The sequence below is a fragment of the Pecten maximus genome, chromosome 14 (genome assembly GCF_902652985.1).
Source record: "Pecten maximus chromosome 14, xPecMax1.1, whole genome shotgun sequence".
Taxonomy (NCBI): Eukaryota; Metazoa; Mollusca; class Bivalvia; order Pectinida; family Pectinidae; genus Pecten; species Pecten maximus.
In genome coordinates, this window is record NC_047028.1 from 15,138,497 (window position 1) to 15,159,693 (window position 21,197).

The 21,197-nt window shown below is 36.5% G+C and overlaps 1 protein-coding gene across 3 annotated transcripts in view; it reads left to right on the top strand.

The window, feature by feature from the left end:
- The first annotated feature begins 389 nt into the window (after positions 1-389).
- Positions 390-21,197, top strand: part of LOC117342570 (choline-phosphate cytidylyltransferase B-like) — a 37,885-nt gene continuing 17,077 nt past the window's right edge. Inside the window, exons 1-3 of one of the 3 annotated variants that reach the window (XM_033904761.1) lie at positions 390-466; positions 920-1,197; positions 12,282-12,379. In XM_033904761.1, coding sequence (XP_033760652.1) covers positions 12,293-12,379 — 87 coding nt within the window. In that variant the 5' untranslated portion in view covers positions 390-466; positions 920-1,197; positions 12,282-12,292. Of the gene's footprint in view, positions 467-919; positions 1,198-5,460; positions 5,563-12,281; positions 12,380-21,197 lie in introns of those variants that run through there. The other 2 variants (XM_033904758.1, XM_033904757.1) reach the window with 2 other exon arrangements.

Here is a 21,197-nt window from a genome sequence, read left to right on the forward strand (position 1 = left end):
ATATAACTTGCTGCTACCAAGCTTCCACTTATTTTAATTCCGGAATTTAATCATATTGTGATGTCTTGATATGTACACTTTTAAATTTGATTAATTGGGAAACAGATGCGAGAATCCTCAAATATGCTGGCTCCATTTTATCTAGCCAAGTGTGTTCAATACGATGCTCTCCTTATATTGAAAATATAAAATCGTTAAGTACTGATAAAACAATTTTCCTTCTTAGGACTTAAAGGTGAACATACAAGCATAGAATTTACACCTGCAATATCATTCGCAGAAGACTAACAAATGGCAAACGTGAAATCTTAATCACGAGTTAAGCAGATACACAATCGTCGGTTAGTATAGTCGCTAGAGAAGCGGACGTTACCACTTAGATCTAAACAAACAAACACACACTTGTTGTTCCACCTGCAACAACGTGGCGCTATCAAATACGGGACAATTTTAACAAGAACATATTGTAAGTAGTATTTTGCTAGTAATATTATTTAACTTTCATTCCGAGCATTTATTTCTTACATACCACAAACACATGTATTTCCTTTTTTCTTTTTAAAATAAAGTTAACAAATATTAGAGATACATTTTTGTAAACTACAGTTATAGAAAAATTTGATCCAATATTCCATTTTCGCTCTAAATTTTGAACTTCGAAATATTACTCTACTGCACAGTACAATGTTCCATTTTTTAGAGACTAATTGATAATGCCGTTTAAATAATTACGCTTTGTAACAAAATGTATTTAGAAATCACGTTCAATCGTCTTATCGATAAAACCAGAGACATAATATATATATGTGTGTGTCTCTGATGAAACTACAAAAATATTCGGTGCGGTAGCTAAACCAATCCGGATTTATTGACCCCGACATTGGTTCTTTGATTATTATTTTGTGTTTATATTAAACAGTCTCACCCAATCTTCACCATTGACGTGTACTTGACTAATGAAAACGACGTAAGCAGCAATCAGCTGTCTTTTAACTGAAATAGATTCCTACATCACGGAAGAAACATTGAGATAACGGGAAACAGATGATGTAGAACAGATTCTACTGAGATCTTCTTGTTGCAATCGTCCTTCTATTTTGTTGTTGACACCGGTGAGTTCCACATCAACACACACGTGTACGTCAGTCCATCTGGACACACATTTCGTCAGATATTCTTCTGTGATCAATAACTTGTGTAGGTGCCAAATTAATTAACCTTGTATGAATGGTTTGATTGTGTTCCATAAAAGAGTCAATTAAGGAAAATGATGTTTTTGATAACTTGTGCATGCATGATTGTGAAATTATTATTTTGTCCATGATTCATGAAACGTCAGTATTGCATGCTGCTATATCGGAATGGGCGTTTATTGATTTTTTGATCTCCATCGGCCAATGCAGCTGAAACTATGCACATATGCTGAACAACAACATGCAATACTTCTGATAATGTCAAAATGAAATGGTCTGTGGGTCTAGTCCGTCTACCACTGATGTTGTACTCTGGTAAATTTATTAGTGAAAGTTATATACAGTTTGGGAACTCCCTTTGAAAGTCAGACAGTCTCAATTTTGCAAGACAACTGCGATTACGATTGAGGGTGCCCTGTATAAAACATCAAAAATTTATAGTTTGGCATCTATTTAGTATCTGATTGACAATGCAATCACACCTCTATTGCTTATTATAAATACCGTTTGTTTGAACATTTTTTTTGCAGATTTTCTCAGTTTTTTGTCTGAAACCGCGCCATTTCATCAAAACATAAAAAAAATAGATTGTTCTAACATAGGTTATTTATAATAATGAAGGGGTTCCAAGTTTGTTCAAATGAATATATCCTTGACTTTATTTGAAAGTCACAGGGGTCAAATGTATATGTAATAATCATTGTTATTGATGGCATAGTATACATGTGAGATTACAGATATACACACAAGTTTTGTATACTTCGGATTGAAAGTAAACTTTTGCAAAATCTATCTGTAGGTTTAGTAGTACAATAAAATACGGAGCCCTGATATCATGATGGATCATGGTAATCACAAACTTGCCCTTTTATAGTATTCAACAACATTGCCTATGAATGGAATGATGGATGTTGATATCAAGAAAGGGAAAGTTCATAATTGGAAAATTGAAATATCACACTTATACAGCCAATTAGTGTTAGTGTAATCACCTTTTAGAGGGGAAAATGTGGCAAAACGGCAACCGTAGAAGATTCTGTGAGAGATGGAGATCTTAGGTTTGGTCTCCAGCAGAAACACAATACCATCTCGCCTATAATCAGGATAACTACCAAAAGATAGCACTGTCTTCTCCTGGGAAAAGGCAATCTGATTAAAGTACTTTATCATGATAACAAAGGAAAATCCACTAACTGTATCTTTGCAGTGGGCGCAGCCATCCTAGTTTGGTTATTTTTCTGGACATTCAGATATTATCTATTCAAGAATGGCCAACGATGATGTTACCCGAGGGAAACAGACTGGCAAAATTTTGCCAGTTGGGTTTGGATTGGTTGGTTTGAATGAAAGGTCAGTTAATGATTATCCGAATTTTAATCAGATTGAGGGAAGGATTTGTAGAGTCTTTCACACCCTTTAGTGTGATAAAGGATGATCTAGTGATGAAACTCTGGGGATGATTTTTATGGGACACATAAATTCCCAGTGTGGTGACACACTATTGCCCATGAAAGGGACCCACAATTTCCCCGTGTGAGAACACATGATTGCCTAGTGCAGGGTCACACGTACAATTGACCAGTGAAGGGACATTAACAATTGCCCAGTGACAATTGCCCAGTGAAGGGACACAATTGCCCAGTGAAGGGACACAATTGCCTAGTGAAGGGACACAATTGCCCGGTGAAGGGACACAATTGCCCGGTGAAGGGACACAATTGCCCGGTGAAGGGACACAATTGCCCGGTGAAGGGACACAATTGCCCGGTGAAGGGACACAATTGCCCGGTGAAGGGACATTAACAATTGCCCAGTGAAGGGACACAATTGCCCAGTGAAGGGACACAATTGCCCAGTGAAGGGACATTAACAATTGCCCAGTGAAGGGACATTAACAATTGCCCAGTGAAGGGACATTAACAATTGCCCAGTGAAGGGACATTAACAATTGCCCAGTGAAGGGACATTAACAATTGCCCAGTGAAGGGACATTAACAATTGCCCAGTGAAGGGACATTAACAATTGCCCAGTGAACGGACACACAATTGCCCAGTGAAGGGACATTAACAATTGCCTGGTGAAGGGACATTAACAATTGCCCAGTGAACGGACACACAATTGCCCAGTGAACGGACACACAATTGCCTGGTGAAGGGACATTAACAATTGCCCGGTGAAGGGACATTAACAATTGCCCAGTGAACGGACACACAATTGCCTGGTGAAGGGACACAATTTCCCAGTGAACGGACACACAATTGCCCAGTGTTTGAAGTTCAGAACATATGTCATTGTGATTGCCCATTATAGGGATACATAAGTACATATTGGAGGGGTATGATTGCCCATTATAGGGATACATAAGTACATAGTGGAGGGGTATGATTGACCTTTATAGGGATACATAAGTACATAGTGGAGGGGTATGATTGCCCATTATAGGGATACATAACTACATAGTGGAGGGGTATGATTGCCCTTTATAGGGATACATAAGTACATAGTGGAGGGGTATGATTGCCCATTATAGGGATACATAAGTACATATTGGAGGGGTATGATTGCCCTGTGTAGGGATACATAAGTACATAGTGGAGGGGTATGATTGCCCTTTAGAGATTCTTGCTTTCATTATGGAATTTGTGCTGTCCTGGTGAGACATTTTGAAAACTCCCTAAATCCTTTAGTAATAAAACTGGCCAATACTTTTGATGATAATGTTAAGAGGCCTTGTCTGATGAAATCCTACAAAAATCACTACTGTATCATGTCTCACTTTCCCTGTCAGTCCTGTAAACATTTAATACTTATTGAAAGTTTCTGCTGCTGATTCTGTAATGACTGAGGATAATGACTCGGTAAGATGGCAGTGAACATGTTGTGGACTTTAGACTCAGGATGGTTTAAGTGGATGATGTGTATAGAGATAATAGGCAGCTGTACAGAGTAGTATCATTGTTCAAAGATCGCTCCTATGATTGACAGGTCAGCCTTTGATCTGTGAATACGGTCATGTCAACAGTGTCAGTAATGTCCTGTGTAGATTCACATTTCAGTAGACATCAGGCTTCATGAACATGTATTATTTTATATAGAATACATATTATTTTGGAAATTATTTCAAAACTTATGTATCCTTTTGTGTAAATTTCAACATTTCATTTCAAGAAAGGATAAGTATAAATTAGGTAATTAAAAAAGAAAACTACATGTATTAAACTTTCAAATATGCTTTAATGAGAGTGAATTAATTAATACTATGTTATTTCTGGATTTAAGGTTTTAAATTTTAAAAGACAAGGTCATATTTTCATTATACTGTACCTATTGACATTAGATATTGCCTCTTGGTGCATAAGTACTATAAGTCTTTAACATTTGCTACCTTACATATTATACCTGTGTTTCATGCTAGGGTTAAGGACATATGCCACCTTTGTACCTTACACATTAAATCTGTGATACACTTACGACTTTTCAAGTGTTACACCTTGTTGATATAGTAGGAAGAGGGGCTAATGTTTTTTTTTCTATAAATACTAACCAGGTTCAGACCCCTGTGTCCTGACCTAGGCCATGCACAGTGATAAGTCTGAGCTAAAACTACAGGTAATATATCGGGTGACCTATTTTGATATCGGGTGACCTATTTTGATTCCCACAATACCAAAATAGACCGTCATGGTAGATGAAAATTGTTTTAACAATGTCATCCAACAAATAAATTCTACTCACAGGTAGCTTAGATTGTCATGGTCCATTGGTACGCTGCGCTTTTGTAAACAGGTTATGAAAACATACCGTATGTAAATATATTATCAATCAATACCCTATGAAATTAAGTAAAATTGACAAATCCTAATTTTACACTACTTATCCATGTAAGTCTCTTGTTGCTGCTGCAGTTTGTTCATATATTCTACTTCAACTCTTTTTTTTATCCAAGCGTACATTTTCTATCTCAATAGATTTAAATGTTGTGTTCGAAATTTCTTTTTTTTTAATTTTGAAAACAGTCACCTTTAGATCGAAACATGCCAATATGCACCATTTCTCTTTAATAAATATTGAATTAGAAATGGAAAACAATAAGCTATCAATCATATTCTGTACCATTAAAGGTATGTTACCGGTAAACAACCCATTGAAGTTGACAAAGCCTCATGAACTGATAAGTGGCCTATGTTGTACAGATAACTGACTATGTAAACATCAGGAGTTATTCTGTAAAGACTTCATACAGAAACCATTTGTTGTCAGTAGTTCAAAAAGGATCATTTTCCTGAACTTGGGAGCATTTCTTCTGATATTTTACTGAAGGATACATACAGATTTTGATGATGCCAAAAACTCAAAAGCACAACACAGGTAAGAGTTTTAAGTCCTTGACCTTATGATACATGTATGTTTACTGGGTCATTTCAGGGTCAGCCTGAGTACAAGTTTCAGTACAGCAGATACCATTTTTACGGGTAGATTTATAGATTTGTAAAAGAACAGTGAAAATACATTCCTGCTGAACTTTCAGACTGGAATTGAACATTTGACTCAATATGTGTGATAATGCACAGCTTTACTATACGAGGGTAGTCAGGTGGCATGGTGACACTGTCTTTGGGTTGGCAGTCGGGTTGAATTTTCTGATTGGACATGAAAAGGTATTGGGTCACCTGCCTGACCACGTGGGTTTTCTTTGTGTGTACTGCTGTTTCCTCCCACACTCCTTGTGCGTTTCCATCCGGGCTGACAAGAGTCATAAAGCTGATAAACTTATTTCGCAATTTCAAGAAAGAACCAACTGGACCAAAGAAGCTATGTGTATGGTCCATTAGCTGATTGATAGAGAAGATACTAGTCAAACCTTGACTCCTGTTACAGATTTCTATATAAATCACATTTAGAACTGTTATTCATTAATTGCAATCCAATCAGTTTGACTGGTTGGACCAGAGTTGTTGTTATGAAATAACAAACATCAACATTTTTGCCTGAGATTTTTTTAAATAGTTAATATAAATAGATATTATAATGATAATATTAAGAAAAAGACAAATTGGAATGTCTGCATAAATGCTTGATTGAAAATTGCAAAAAAAAACAAAAACCAAAAAAAACCCATTCAGGCCACAATTTAAATAATTATAAAATAAGTTCATACATGGAATAACAAAGTTAAACAAGGCATCAGTTTTATAAGAATATAAGCTGATGTAAGAAAGTGCAGCTTATGAGGTGGTGAGTGTTGTTTAATGATACTTGTGTGATAAGAGGTTAGGATACATACCCTAGTTTTATCTGTATCCTGTTGAAGTATTTATTCTTTATCAGTAATACATGGTACACATCCTATGTAATACATATTTAATAGGATCTTACATGAGTTTTTCATTCTATAAGAAATGAAAACAAATTTAAGATATTTTTTATCTCATTATTAAAAAAAAAATTGAGGTTTTATGCCAAAATGTGAACGACAAAATTAAATAGGGAAGCCTTCTTATTGTTTCACCTGCAAAAAGCAGGCGACATGTAGGTATAACTATGTCGGCGTCAGTGTTGATGTCATTGTCCGCACAGAGGTATCCGTGCAATAAATCTAGTTCACTTGGATCGATCAAACTCAAAACTTCATGCAGATCTTCCTTATCAAAAGGTCCTAAGGTCAAAGGGCAAAGTCATTTTACTAAAAATAGAAAATTTGTTTCCTTTTGATAATTCAAGTTCCTTTAGGCCGATCAAACTCAATTTTCAGGCAGTTTTTCCTTATCACAACTGCTTGCATGTTTTTTCATTGGTCCAAAGGTAAAAGGTCAAGGTCACATACTTTAAATCTGTTTTCATGCAATAACTCCTGTTCTCTTGGGCCGATCAAACTCAAACTTCATGCAGTGCTCATTTACTGAAAGAGCCTATTCTGTATTGCTGAATTCCAAGCATACTTGAGTGATACTGACTGGTCTTGCTTACTTTTGACGTTATTTCTTGAAGTAAAAAATAGATCTATTTCTTCGTAAAAACCTAACTTGCTGTGCAGGTGACATATCCACTTCTGTGGAATTTTTATTGTATCATTTCTATTCATGTAGTAACACCTTTGTCCATATCATGATGTCACAATTGATTTCTACCTGGCTCAGAATAACAATCTCTCCAGGGTATATTTCACTATTGTTGATTGAATAAGGTCCCCTTGTTTGGGCTCATGCCAATCTTCACTGGGTAGTATGGTGTAGCTGGTAGTCAGTGGTGGGTAGCATGGTGTGGCTGGTAGTCATTGATGGGTAGTATGGTGTAGCTGGTAGTCAGTGGTGGGTAGTATGGTGTAGCTGGTAGCCAGTGGTGGGTAGTATGGTGTGGCTGGTAGTCAGTGGTGGGTAGTATGGTGTAGCTGGTAGCCAGTGGTGGGTAGTATGGTGTAGCTGGTAGTCAGTGGTGGGTAGTATGGTGTAGCTGGTAGTCAGTGGTGGGTAGTATGGTGTAGCTGGTAGTCAGTGGTCGGTAGCATGGTGTAGCTGGTAGCCAGTGGTGGGTAGTATGGTGTAGCTGGTAGTCAGTGGTCGGTAGCATGGTGTAGCTGGTAGTCAGTGGTGGGTAGTATGGTGTAGCTGGTAGTCAGTGGTGGGTAGTATGGTGTAGTCAGTGGTCTGTAGTATGGTGTAGCTGGTAGTCAGTGGTGGGTAGTATGGTGTAGCTGGTAGTCAGTGGTGGGTAGTATGATGTAGCTGGTAGTCAGTGGTGGGTAGTATGATGTAGCTGGTAGTCAGTGGTGGGTAGTATGGTGTAGCTGGTAGCCAGTGGTGGGTAGTATGGTGTAGCTGGTAGTCAGTGGTGGGTAGTATGGTGTAGCTGGTAGTCAGTGGTGGGTAGTATGATGTAGCTGGTAGTCAGTGGTGGGTAGCATGGTGTAGCTGGTAGCCAGTGGTGGGTAGTATGGTGTAGCTGGTAGTCAGTGGTCGGTAGCATGGTGTAGCTGGTAGTCAGTGGTGGGTGGTATGGTGTAGCTGGTAGTCAGTGGTGGGTGGTATGGTGTAGCTGGTAGTCAGTGGTGGGTAGCATGGTGTAGCTGGTAGTCAGTGGTGGGTAGTATGGTGTAGCTGGTAGTCAGTGGTGGGTAGTATGGTGTAGTCAGTGGTCTGTAGTATGGTGTAGCTGGTAGTCAGTGGTGGGTAGCATGGTGTAGCTGGTAGTCAGTGGTCTGTAGTATGGTGTAGCTGGTAGTCAGTGGTGGGTAGTATGGTGTAGCTGGTAGTCAGTGGTGGATAGCATGGTGTAGCTGGTAGTCAGTGGTGGGTAGCATGGTGTAGCTGGTAGTCAGTGGTGGGTAGTATGGTGTAGCTGGTAGTCAGTGGTGGGTAGTATGGTGTGGCTGGTAGCCAGTGGTGGGTAGTATGGTGTAGCTGGTAGTCAGTGGTGGGTAGTATGGTGTAGCTGGTAGTCAGTGGTGGGTAGTATGGTGTAGTCAGTGGTCGGTAGCATGTTGTAGTTGGTAGCCAGTGGTCAGTAGCATGGTGTGGCTGGTAGCCAGTGGTTGGTAGCATGGTGTGGCTGGTAGCCAGTGGTGGGTAGTATGGTGTAGCTGCTGGTAGCCAGTGGTGGGTAGCATGGTGTGGCTGGTAGCCAGTGGTCGGTAGCATGGTGTAGCTGATAAGTAACATGGAATAGTTGGTAGCTAGTAGCAAGTTACCAGTTTCCGCTGGTCGCTTAGTCTTAGCTGGATGACCTTAAGGGTCATCTATATAGCAGAATAGTGTTGAATTTCAAACACGAATAAATACCATAAGATTTGCACAAAAAATATCATGTAATATACCAAAATGTTTGTTTGGACATGTAGCTTCTTACAATCACCAATAATATGCTATAGATGCTACCAGTTTCTTCTGTAGAGTAACTTTGTGGTAAGATTTGGCATGGAATAATTCTAAGTCACGCAAATGATCAAACCTGAAAAATAGCCATGCTGATATGTTCACAAGTGTCTATAGCACAGGGTAGGAGCATTTGTTTGACTGGATTTTACTGTATGTACGTATAAACACTTATTTTGTTTTGACCTAGAAATGCAAATGGCGGCTGAGAATAATATTACACAAATATGGCTTAAAGGAGGCATTTCAGTTAATAACAAAACTCCTATATCGTACTTTTAAGACATCTCATCATAGTAATATGAACATTTGAATGTCAATTTGTTAAAATGGTGAGTTTGCAGCCTTTTTCAGAAATAGGCATATTTTACCCCAAACTCAACGGTTGAACATTTTTTCATAAAAGCAGTCTTCTTGCCACTTCAAGAATACTTTATATTGTCTAATAAGAGCATTTTTGATGTTTTAAATACCTCCTTATATGCCATATTTGTGTGATATCGTTCACGACCGCCATTTGCAATTCAAGGTCAAAATAAAAACAGCGTTTATACATATAATAACGTCAAAGCTGGTCAAACCAATGCTCCTATTTTGTGCTTTAGACACTTTGTGAACATGCATTTTTCTTACGTTTTGTTGAAATTTACAAACAGCTTAACAAATTACGTGTCAACAGCAAGACCCAGGGTTTGCCATGATACATACTAAAAGTTCATCATGTTACTTCTGTGACATTGCACCATAATAGGGATTTATAGGCCTGTAAAATATCAATGTTTTGACTGGATTTGCTGTTTAGATGCCCCTTAAGCAGTTTAAGGTAATGACCGGTTAAATTGGGGGCTTGCAGGATTATAGAATGTGCTGGACTAGGTTGTTACATTTCAATGGAAGACATAGAAGAGGTGACACAAGTGACATTCATTCATGCAAAACTATTACCTTGCGTAATTCACTGGATAACTGGGTGATTATCTGATAAATACCATGTATTAGGCACTTAAATAAGAATATCTGTTGCCAAACAATGGATCCTGGGTTTTGTACTCAGACTGTCTAGACTGTAGGTATTTCATACCAGTTTCTGTCTAGACTGTAGGTATTTCATACCAGTTTCAAAGGAACAAACTTCAATTTCAGATAAAGGTAGACTTGATTAACTAGACATATTACTCTGTGAAAGTCAGTTTTGAAGCATCTTCCAAAATCCAATTTCTCGTTTAGTTACATCATCTTCGCCTATGCAGAGATCGTACATGAACACAGCATCTGAAATTTTTGAGCATGGTTTTGAAGTAGTTTTAATCCTTCTTCCAAACATTACATTCTCATAAGGATTACAAGAGCTAATAACAGAGCTTTTAGTAATATAATCCTGGAAAAGAAGGATGGATTGGTGTCAGAGTTGTGCTCCTAAATGGCCAAAGTTGTTGATAGGATGTAAAACAATACAAAACCAATCTGCCTGATTTACATTTGTATATATACTGTCCACAAATATACACTGGTTATTATCAGAGCTTGTGCAAGCTTTGAAAGTGTTCAAGGCTGGTAATAATTTTATATATTTACATTTTCACTTCGCTCCGCCTCAATGAACATAGTAAACTCAGATCACTTCATTTCCCGTGGAAGATTTTGGGTCGCGTGCTTCTGTTCTGAGAGACGAATCACTTTCTTGCCGGCGTGTGAATACATTCACTGAGTTTACAATGGCGATCGAGTTCTGTACCGCCTCAGACTTGAATGCACTTTCACTTTGTGAATTGTGTAACATTGTTATAAACATATATGAACACAAGTGGAATAGCCGCTTTATGTGCTAATAAAAATGCCAGTATAATGCAGACAGTTAAGGATACAGGATCTGACAGAACACTGACACTCTCGATAGCACCGAGCTCATGACCTACGTAGCACAGTAGGTCTAACGTTAGCTGTATCTGGAATGCCATGCTCAATACCATTTCAGTGGTCACAGAAAATAAACCTCAATTTAAACACTATTTAACAACACAAAACAGACTGGTAGCAGAAGTATGCTATATCAAGAACAGGGACACATTCTTGTCGTAATTTGACTCAATCTAAACATATGGAGGACACAAGTTTCCGGCCGTCGAATACCGCCAATTTTCAAATCAATGTTTCTTTACTTACTATTATCAGAATTTACATCCAAAAACGCCAGTGCGACAATGAAATCCAATATTTCAAGAACAACATGTATATCACCAGCTAACCTGCGACTAAAATCCACATTGTTACACTTTTTCTCGAGCTCTGAATATCCCGGCTATTAGACTGCATCACATCATTTTTTTTAACCGAGTCCCTGTGTCTCGAGTGACCAAATCACACACATATACTATACTGTCAACACTGCACTTTAAATTCGTATTTATATGGGTATTGCTAAGTTTTTATTATGCAATATCATAAATATTTGTTATAAATGAATATTTTACCTTGAAAATATCGTATCTATGTGTATCAACATCGTAATAATCAAAACGTGTATGGCACTATATTTTGTGTTGCCTTGGCGACGAGAATAGTTGACTGTCTGCTGTTCCACTACTGTGCACACATGTACGATAAGTATAACAATGTTACAAAGTGACGCACTTACGTCACACTGTTGCGACCGAATTTTGCAATCTGGTGGCGACGTTTTTAAATTTGGTTAACGTAAATATAAGGATTGATTGTCAATTTTATTGCTTGCATGGACTAATGAAGGGAAGTGAACCTCGTGCAAATGGTACATGAACTGCTTCGCAGTTCACTTCATTTGCACGAGGTTCACTTCCCTTCATCAGTCCATTCAAGCAACAAAATTGACAATCAATCCTTAAATGTTTAAATGTCTGAGTAGTAGACTTAATGACAAAATTGATGAAGCTTTGAAAAGTCAATTTAGTTGAAGCGATATAAAGTCTTTTACTCAACATTCTATAATTGCTGATTGTTACTTCTCATGCTGTGATAGTGGGCTGAGATATGGACATAATTGATTAACTGAGTGTTTGAAATCATCTGATATGATAATCAATTGTATTTTTAGTTTTCTGTCGGTACATTTATATTTTCCTTGTTTGAGATAAAACATTCACTATAATATTTCCTCTTTGTGTCGAATTCTAACTTTGTGACAGAATAGAACAAACATTATCTATGATTTTATTCAAACTAATAAATGATTTTTTTCAACAGGTGGCACTAAGATGGCATCAGGCAGTCGGAAGAGAACAAGAAATGGGGACACAACCTCAACCTCTCCAACGATTAATGGAGAATCTCTGCGGAGACCGGTAAATAAACTAATTCTATTTCAACCTTGCCTGTTTCTGGTGACTTGGTGACTTGTTGTTGACACAGTTTGCTTGAGTGACCTGTTGGTATGAATGTTATGTTCTGTAGGTCCAATTGACTGGGCCCCAGTCTCATCAACATCTTGTTTTTAAAAAAAGTCCACAACATTTTGTTTTTAAGGAAAATCCACAACATTTTGTTTTTAAGGAAATTCCACAAATTTTCATTTTTTTTAAGGAAATTCCACAATATTTCGTTTTTTTAAGGAAATCCTATACTGCCGGCTTTCTTTTTATGGAAATTTCTTAATTAAATTATACCATAGGATAGCATTACAGAATTTAAAGAGAGTTTCTTAACTAAAATTTTGACCTTAAAATTCAAGGCATTTCCTTAAGTTAGGAATGATGATGAAGATGGGGGCCATCCTATTGTGCAATTAGCATATGTATCTATCCTCTATATGTTTATAACCTGTATCTACAATGTTTGACATTAGGAGGTTATAATATATTTTTACCAGTTAGGTTCGGATATCTTGCGGTCAAGTTCATAAGATACTGGTCTCGAGTTAAATTTATTGAATATTAAGGCTGCTTCTGTTTTACCTGGTAATCAGTTTGTTGTAACATCTAATGCATGTTTCTTATACTGTTATTGTGAATCCTGAGATTTGCTTTTTCCGTTGTGTAAGATAGGGTGTGTAGTTTTGAGTTCTTATTAAAGATTACCAAGGCATAACACATGTGACATCACTGATAAGACTTTATTTGTACACTTGTAAGTTTGACACTGATATGAATGACTAGGTCACTAGTACAGTGATTTGTTAGTTCAGGTAATTCTGTAGTAATACTAAAGTAACATATGGTCACAGTATCACAGCTAGAAATGGTCATAGTATCACACCTAGAAAATTAATGTCTACATTACATTGTGTCTACATTACATTATGTCTACATTACATTTTGTCTACATTCCACTCTACATTACATTGTGTCTACATTCCACTCTACATTACATTGTGTCTACATTACATTGTGTCTACATTCCACTCTACATTACATTGTGTCTACATTACATTGTGTCTACATTACATTGTGTCTACATTCCACTCTACATTACATTGTGTCTACATTCCACTCTACATTACATTGTGTCTACATTCCACTCTACATTACATTGTGTCTACATTCCACTCTACATTACATTGTGTCTACATTCCACTCTACATTACATTGTGTCTACATTCCACTCTACATTACATTGTGTCTACATCACATTGTGTCTATATCACATGTCTACATTACATTATGTCTACATTACATTGTGTCTACATTCCACTCTACATTACATTGTGTCTACATCACATTGTGTCTTCATTACCTGGTATCTACATTACATTGTGTCTACATTACATTGTGTCTACATCACATTGTGTCTTCATTACCTGGTATCTACATTACATTGTCTACATTACATTAACATTATGTTGTGTCTACATTATAATAACATTTTAATTTCATTTTGTCTGCATTACATTGTGTCTACATTAGTAGCAACTGTGACCTAATTGACATGAATGTGCATTTCCTTGTAATTGTAGCCTTTGTTTGCAGACTTATAACTTTCTATATGAGCCTGTTTACTTATTTTACTACCTAAGTAATATTACAAGTTTGCTCTGCATGTATATACATCTTGCTCATATTATTCCTGATACTACAGTGCCGATTGCATATGGATTATTTGTCACTAAAATGCATAAAATGACACCTACATTATAGAAATATATCAACACCAGCAAGTTAAAAATATACGGTATATATTGTCCTAATATTGATGAATTGATTATTTATTCACATTAAATTTCAAACATAAAAGAGTTCGACCTTTTTGAGAGTGGTTAAAGCATTCAGTATACACAACTTTCGGCATTATATGAAAATATCAGTGATGGGAATCAGTAAAGTTTCCCTTTCAGAATAAATAATTGAAAACTCAAAAACGATTGATTATCGATTATAATCGTTTTTTCTAAATTTAGCACAGAATTACCCTTTTGTAGCAAATTTAATATATACATCTCAAGTACATTTATTAAACGTCTTTGCCTTTGTTTATCAATATTTTTAATACTGAACACAAACAGAGCATTTAACAGTTGTTGATATATTTAAATCTCCTTAATCGCTTGTAAACAACCAATAAATGTATCAGTAAAATACAAGATCAACTACTTCTTGGTTTGGTAACATTACAAAAATACGTGAAGCTGAAGATTTACAAACACTTCCAGAAATTTCCATTTTTTTGTTCGACTACTTTTCGATTATTTTTTATCATTTGCCCACCACTGAAATATATACAGCAGCCTATTCTTGATTTAGATTACTCTTTGTTGGAGACGTAATATCTTTAGGGATCATGTTACTCATATGTTACATCCCTTAGTATTACAGCATGTTTTTATGAAGTCTAAAGGTGTCTTGTGTATAATATATTTGTACCCTGATACAGGTGTCGTTGGAAGTCATTATCTGCAATAATTCTGGTACAACGGTACCGGTTGTCACTTGTGCATGTGTAGCAATATTCTCCTGTGTGATACATGTGTATGTGTAGTGATATGCTTGCGTGTGATACATGTGTATGTGTAGTGATACGCTTATGTGTGATACATTTCAACTGTGATACTGTGTGCGATACATGTGTTACTGTTGAATCATATATCTTTCACATCTTGTCTGACAGTCTCTCTTGTAACATCAATGACATTCACTGGGTTATGAACACATGCTAGTTATCCTCCCAGATCATAGAGGGATATTGTAATGGTATTGTCTGTCATTCTGACTTTCTACATCACTCCACAATAACGCCTGTTCAAACTCAAACTTCATACACTGCTTCCTTATTGGATGTGCTTGCTTGTAACGTATTCTTTTTTTCCAGATCAATAGGTCAAAGATTATATTATGTCTATGTCATCATTGTTAAAAGTCGAAACAATGGACAATTAACTAATTGACAGGATTAGTGTTGTCCAGCGATACCTTAACACCTAACTGTGCTGTGATTGGCTGTAGGGGCTATAGATAGGTTGTCGCCACATAATGACATCACAGAATTTTGGAAATCACAAAGTTATAAAAGTGTGTTGAAAGTTGTCACAATTTTAGTCCATAAAACTTGGGCTTTTCCAATCAACGTTTGTCTGTGGCCCATTTAGCCATAAAAATCACTGTTACTATTGCTATCTCTGTATTTTGGAAAGTACTGCATGGATCTTCTCAAATTTCCAAGCTTACCTTTGGTATTTCATATACAGGTACTTACGTGTGAGACTGATAGGATAGACAAAATAGTTGATAGGTAACCACCTTCAGTTTTGACAATTCATTTTTGTTATCACAGGAAGGACTGCTTCGATCTTTTGGAAATTTCAAATGTAGCTAGGTTTCCCTTGTGTTTGTATGGTCTATTTTGAGAGTACGTTGGAAAAACAATTTGACTTTGTAACTATAATTTTTAAAATTGTACTTTGAGGACCTTTCCCAAATTTCATTTGTAAGTTTCTCTTTGCTTATTATCAGTATAATATGACCTGGTGTGGTGCCCTGCTGGATGCCTTCGGCAGTATGCTTCAGTGAGATTGCTTCAGTGAGATTGCACTTTAAAGTAGGTTTCAGTTCCACACTATCACAAGGAGACAGACAGCCTACTGAAACGCATACACATACACCACACACATGCATCTCGCACACAAAAGGAGTCCGTCCTGAAGTGACCTCAGTTGTTAAACAATAGTAGACCAAACTAATCCAAACCTCTTTGTGCCTTATTATACAAATTTTGACTTTTGAGCCAACAATAAGAAAAAAGTATAAGGAAAGATAAAAACTCCAACTGTCATAGAACCAGTAAAGATCATTATAGATATGCCAAGATACCTCCTGGATCTCTTGTTGTTTTAGCTCACAAGTGGTGTCATAAAAATGAAATATTCTTCATTCTTGTTTTATAATTATAAAAGAGCCATTTTTGTAGGATGTTTTATTTACCAGTGTGTAATCATGTTCCTGGTTTCTCCTTCGTCAGCCCCTCCAGAGATTCAGGAATTCTCGGTACAAACAAACCCAGGTAAAACATGCATGCTTTCATGTAAAGTTGGGTAAACAGCCTACACACAGTTATACATCAGGAAACCAGTGTCCTTTGTTGTAGGTAGACCAGGCCAAATCCTAGTATTACTATTGGTTAATTTGCCGCTTCCCTTCAGATTCAATTTCAGTTTCTTTAAAATGCATGTGTCGCTAATTTTGAAAATGTGAACAGTCTGCATGCATAGTTGTTGTAATGCTGCAGTTGTTGATATTCAAATTAAAATGATAAATAAAACATGTGACAGGTCTTTAGATACAAAATAAACATGGACTACAGCATGTGATTCCACTCCTAATTTCAAAAAATAAACATTTTAATTTTATAACCCACTAATTATAGATTGGAATCTTTAAGTGGTATTATTGCTTTTTAGTGAATTTGCATCTTATTGCCTGATTTTGACATTCATGCAGTTCAAACATTTGACATTTTATTAATGTTCCATTTTGATAGCTGAAACCTCAAAGCCATGATTGAAATAACGAAAGTCACTATCTTAACGTAGAAGACATTTTTGAATCTTTAAAGTTCTTCATGCGGAAATGTTATTTAGCCCCTGGTTTATTGGAGGATACATTTAATCCCCTGGCATATTGCAGGGTCAATTTAATTCCTGGACTTATTGCAATATTAATTTAATTCCTGGGCTTATAGCAAGATATATGTAATCCCTGAGCTTATTGTAAGGATCAATTTTATCCCTGGGCTTATTGCAAATTAATCTGTGGGCTTATTGCCAGATCAATTCAATCTCTGGGCTTTTAGCAAGATCATATTTAAACCTATATAGTTAGGGCTTATTTCAATATCAATTTAATCCATGGGCTAATTGCCAGATCAGTTCTGTATGTGGGCTTATTGAAAGATTAGTTTAATTCCTTAGTCTATTAAAACATATCTTTAATCCCTGGGCTTTTTGCAAGATCAATTGAATCCATGGTCTAATTGCAGGAACAATTAAATTCCTGGGCATATTGCAGGATATATTAATCAGTGGGCTTATTGACAGATCAATTGAATACCTGGGCTTTTTTTTCAAGATCTATTGAATCAATTTAATCCAAGGGCATATTGCTAGATCAATTTAATTCCTGTTCTTATTGCAAGATATATTTAATCCCTGGACTTATTGTAGGATAAATTTTATCCCAGGGGATTATTGCCAGATAAGTTTAATCCCCAGGATTATTGCAGTTCATTTAAATCCTTGGAGTTATTTCCATATCAGTTCAATCCCTCTGCTTATTGCCAGTTCAATTGAATCACTGGGCTTATTGCAAGGTACTTTAATCATCAGACTTATTGCCATATCAATTGAATCCATGGGCTTATTGCAAGATATATTTAATCCTTGGACTTATTTTAGACTTTATAAATTATTCGAATCCCTGAGTTTGCAAGATCAAACTAATCACTGTGATTATTGCAGGTAATTAAATCCCTGGACTTATTGCCAGATCAGTGTAATCCATTGGCTTAATTCCAGATCAATATAACCCCTGTGTTTATTGCAAGGTACTTTAAACCCCAGGCTTATTGCCAGATCATTTAAATCCCTTGTCTAATGGCAGGTTAATAGTACGTAGCACACAAAGATGCATTGACTTATAAATATAACATGCACTCAGGAAAAATAACTTCAGTAAATATTTAGAAGTATGATCTTTTTGTAGTTGCACATATAGATAAAGTAATTCAGAGCTCGCTGGTACAACTTATTTCCTGATGTATAGCTGACATTAAAAGGTAATAGGGCATAAGGCCACCATTTTGAGTTTCAAACCATCAGCACCCTTTTCATACCCTGTAAACACTTCTATAAACCATCGTTTAATGCCACTTTGAAATTTTTAGATTTTGCAGGTGCATGCTATTCCTGTGCATTGCTATACACAGCTATTAAGTTGGGTTCTTCTGCATGGACTATGATAAATAGTATTTTGTTTCAGAGTTAACATATTTGTTACTTTTTAGCTGACATGGCATTAAGTGCCAGTGATCTTATGGTATGGTGCAGGAGTTGGTGCCGTCATCCATCGTCTGTTACCTGTCATCAGATACCCATTGTCTCTACGTCAACTTTTAACTTCTTCTAGAAACTATAAGTAGCTAAGAACTGATATTTGACCAGGAGGTACATGGGGAAGATAACATTAAAGTTTCCTCATATAAATGACCTTGACTTATTTTCAAATTCAAGAATCTTCTTATCAAGTTCCAGAAGATTCAGTGGCCTGATATTTTGCCAGAAGGTACCAAGGAGAGAGTATATAGTTTCCTTTTATTAATGGCTTTGAACAAAGGTCACAGAGTCAATTAGAAACAAAAAATCCTTTGCAATTCTTCTAATGTTATAAAAGACACAAGGTACTCATATTTGGCCAGTAGGTACCTGCACTGCATTGCTATCAAATTTCCTAACACCAATCAATGTTACCTATTTTCAAGGTGAAAACGGTGAAATATGTTTAAAACTTCAAGAATCTTCAGAAGACCCTGAGGCTTTATATGTTGCCATTGGGCTACTAGAACTGACTGCTATAATGTTTCCTCATACAATTGACCTTGACCTTTTTTCAAAGTCATAGGGGTCAAATATGTTAAAAACTTTAAAATCTTGTCAAGTTCCAGATGACCCAGAGGCCTGGTATTTACCAAGTACCTAGGACAGAGTAGTAAGGAGTTTACTCATATAAATGACCTTTACCTATTTTCAAGGTCACAGGGGTCAAAAAGATCTTTTGAGAAGTTGTAAAAGGCCCGGAGTACTGATCTATGGCCAGTAGGTATCCGTTATATGGAGACACTATAAAGTTTCCTCATATAAATTACCTTGATCTGTTTTCAATATCACAATGGTCATAGGGTTATTCCCTGGCTTATTTTCAAGGTCACTATAATGTGAAATATGTGACTACCTATACAATGTTTACTATACAGGATCAACTACACTGCTATAGTTACATGTAATTGGTTTTACACAATCTATGTTTGATTTAAAATATCAACAGAGGTCATTTTTATATTACCATTCACTGACTCAGACAATTCAAAACCCTATATCATAATTTACCAATTTGCAATCTATTAGTGAATAATATCACCAGTAAATATTTTATATCATTTCCCAAAAAAATTGAAAATAGTAATTTTGCCATTAATCCTTACTGGCCATGAGAGAGGTTCAGGTCCTCTGGGCCTCTTGTTTGGACTTTCCATGGCAAATATTGTGTTCATTCAAATGTTCAAGTCTAAGAAAAGTATATTTTTTGTTATCTTTTGACAAATTGGTGTCTCAAAACTTAACACATTGTTATTGAAACTGTTCTTTCTAATGGACTGATTGGAATTTGTCAAATTTGAATAACATAGGAGAGTAAATGAAAATTCATTTAGAAAAGGGTAAAAAATGGGAGTTTCCTCTAAAATTGAGAGGGTGAACAGGCATAAATTTTTAAATGTTTCAAAGGGATGTTTTATTTAAATAAGTTTTGATTAAAAAATATCAAGTTTGATGTAATCAAATAAAAATGTTTGTATTGATCATTTTGTCAGTATTTAAATGATTAATGTTGTTACCAGTGGTATTTTCCAGCTCAGCATTGAAACAAACATCCCTGATTGTACTGTAAATTGTATAAGTGCTGACGTCAAAAAGATCATTTGTGACCTTGTATGTACATGATGTATTTTATTAAGGAGTCTTACCCTTAATCCATCGTCGGAGACCCACAGTTGATTGTACTATGCTACGTTACACTTAACATCTGTGATAAGTGTAGGGTGACCACCCGTGATAAGTGTAGGGTGACCACCCGTGATAAGTGTAGGGTGACCACCCGTGATAAGTGTAGGGTGACCACCCGTGATAAGTGTAGGGTGACCATCCGTGATAAGTGTAGGGTGACCATCCGTGATAAGTGAAGGGTGACCACCCGTGATAAGTGTAGGGTGACCACCCGTGATAAGTGTAGGGTGACCACCCGTGATAAGTGTAGGGTGACCATCCGTGATAAGTGAAGGGTGACCACCCGTGATAAGTGTAGGGTGACCACCTGTGATAAGTGTAGGGTGACCATCCGTGATAAGTGTAGGGTGACCATCCGTGATAAGTGAAGGGTGACCACCCATGATAAGTGTAGGGTGACCACCCGTGATAAGTGTAGGGTGACCATCCGTGATAAGTGTAGGGTGACCACCCGTGATAAGTGTAGGGTGACCACCTGTGATAAGTGTTGGGTAGTACAATCAACCCTCGCCCCTCAGTAACTACTGATTTGTTATGAAAATGATTTACAAAGAACAAAAACATTTTCGTTAATGAAAATGGCAATCATACAAATTCAAATGACAGGAAATTTGGCACAAATTCCTAACCCTATGGTCTGTATTATATGTACAATAAATACTGTAAAAGTGGAAATATTTGCGGTGTGGAAATTTTCGCTTATTTCGCTATCAGTAAATCTCTGCGAAAATTTCCACACGCGAATATATTAACACATAGAAATACTAAATATAAAAGATACAAGTTAGCGCAAAAATATCTTGACGGCGCGAAAATATCCACACCGCGAACACTTTGGAAGCTGGCTAAGCAAAAATTTCCACGCGCGAAAATATCCACTTTTACAGTATATCATTTTTGCC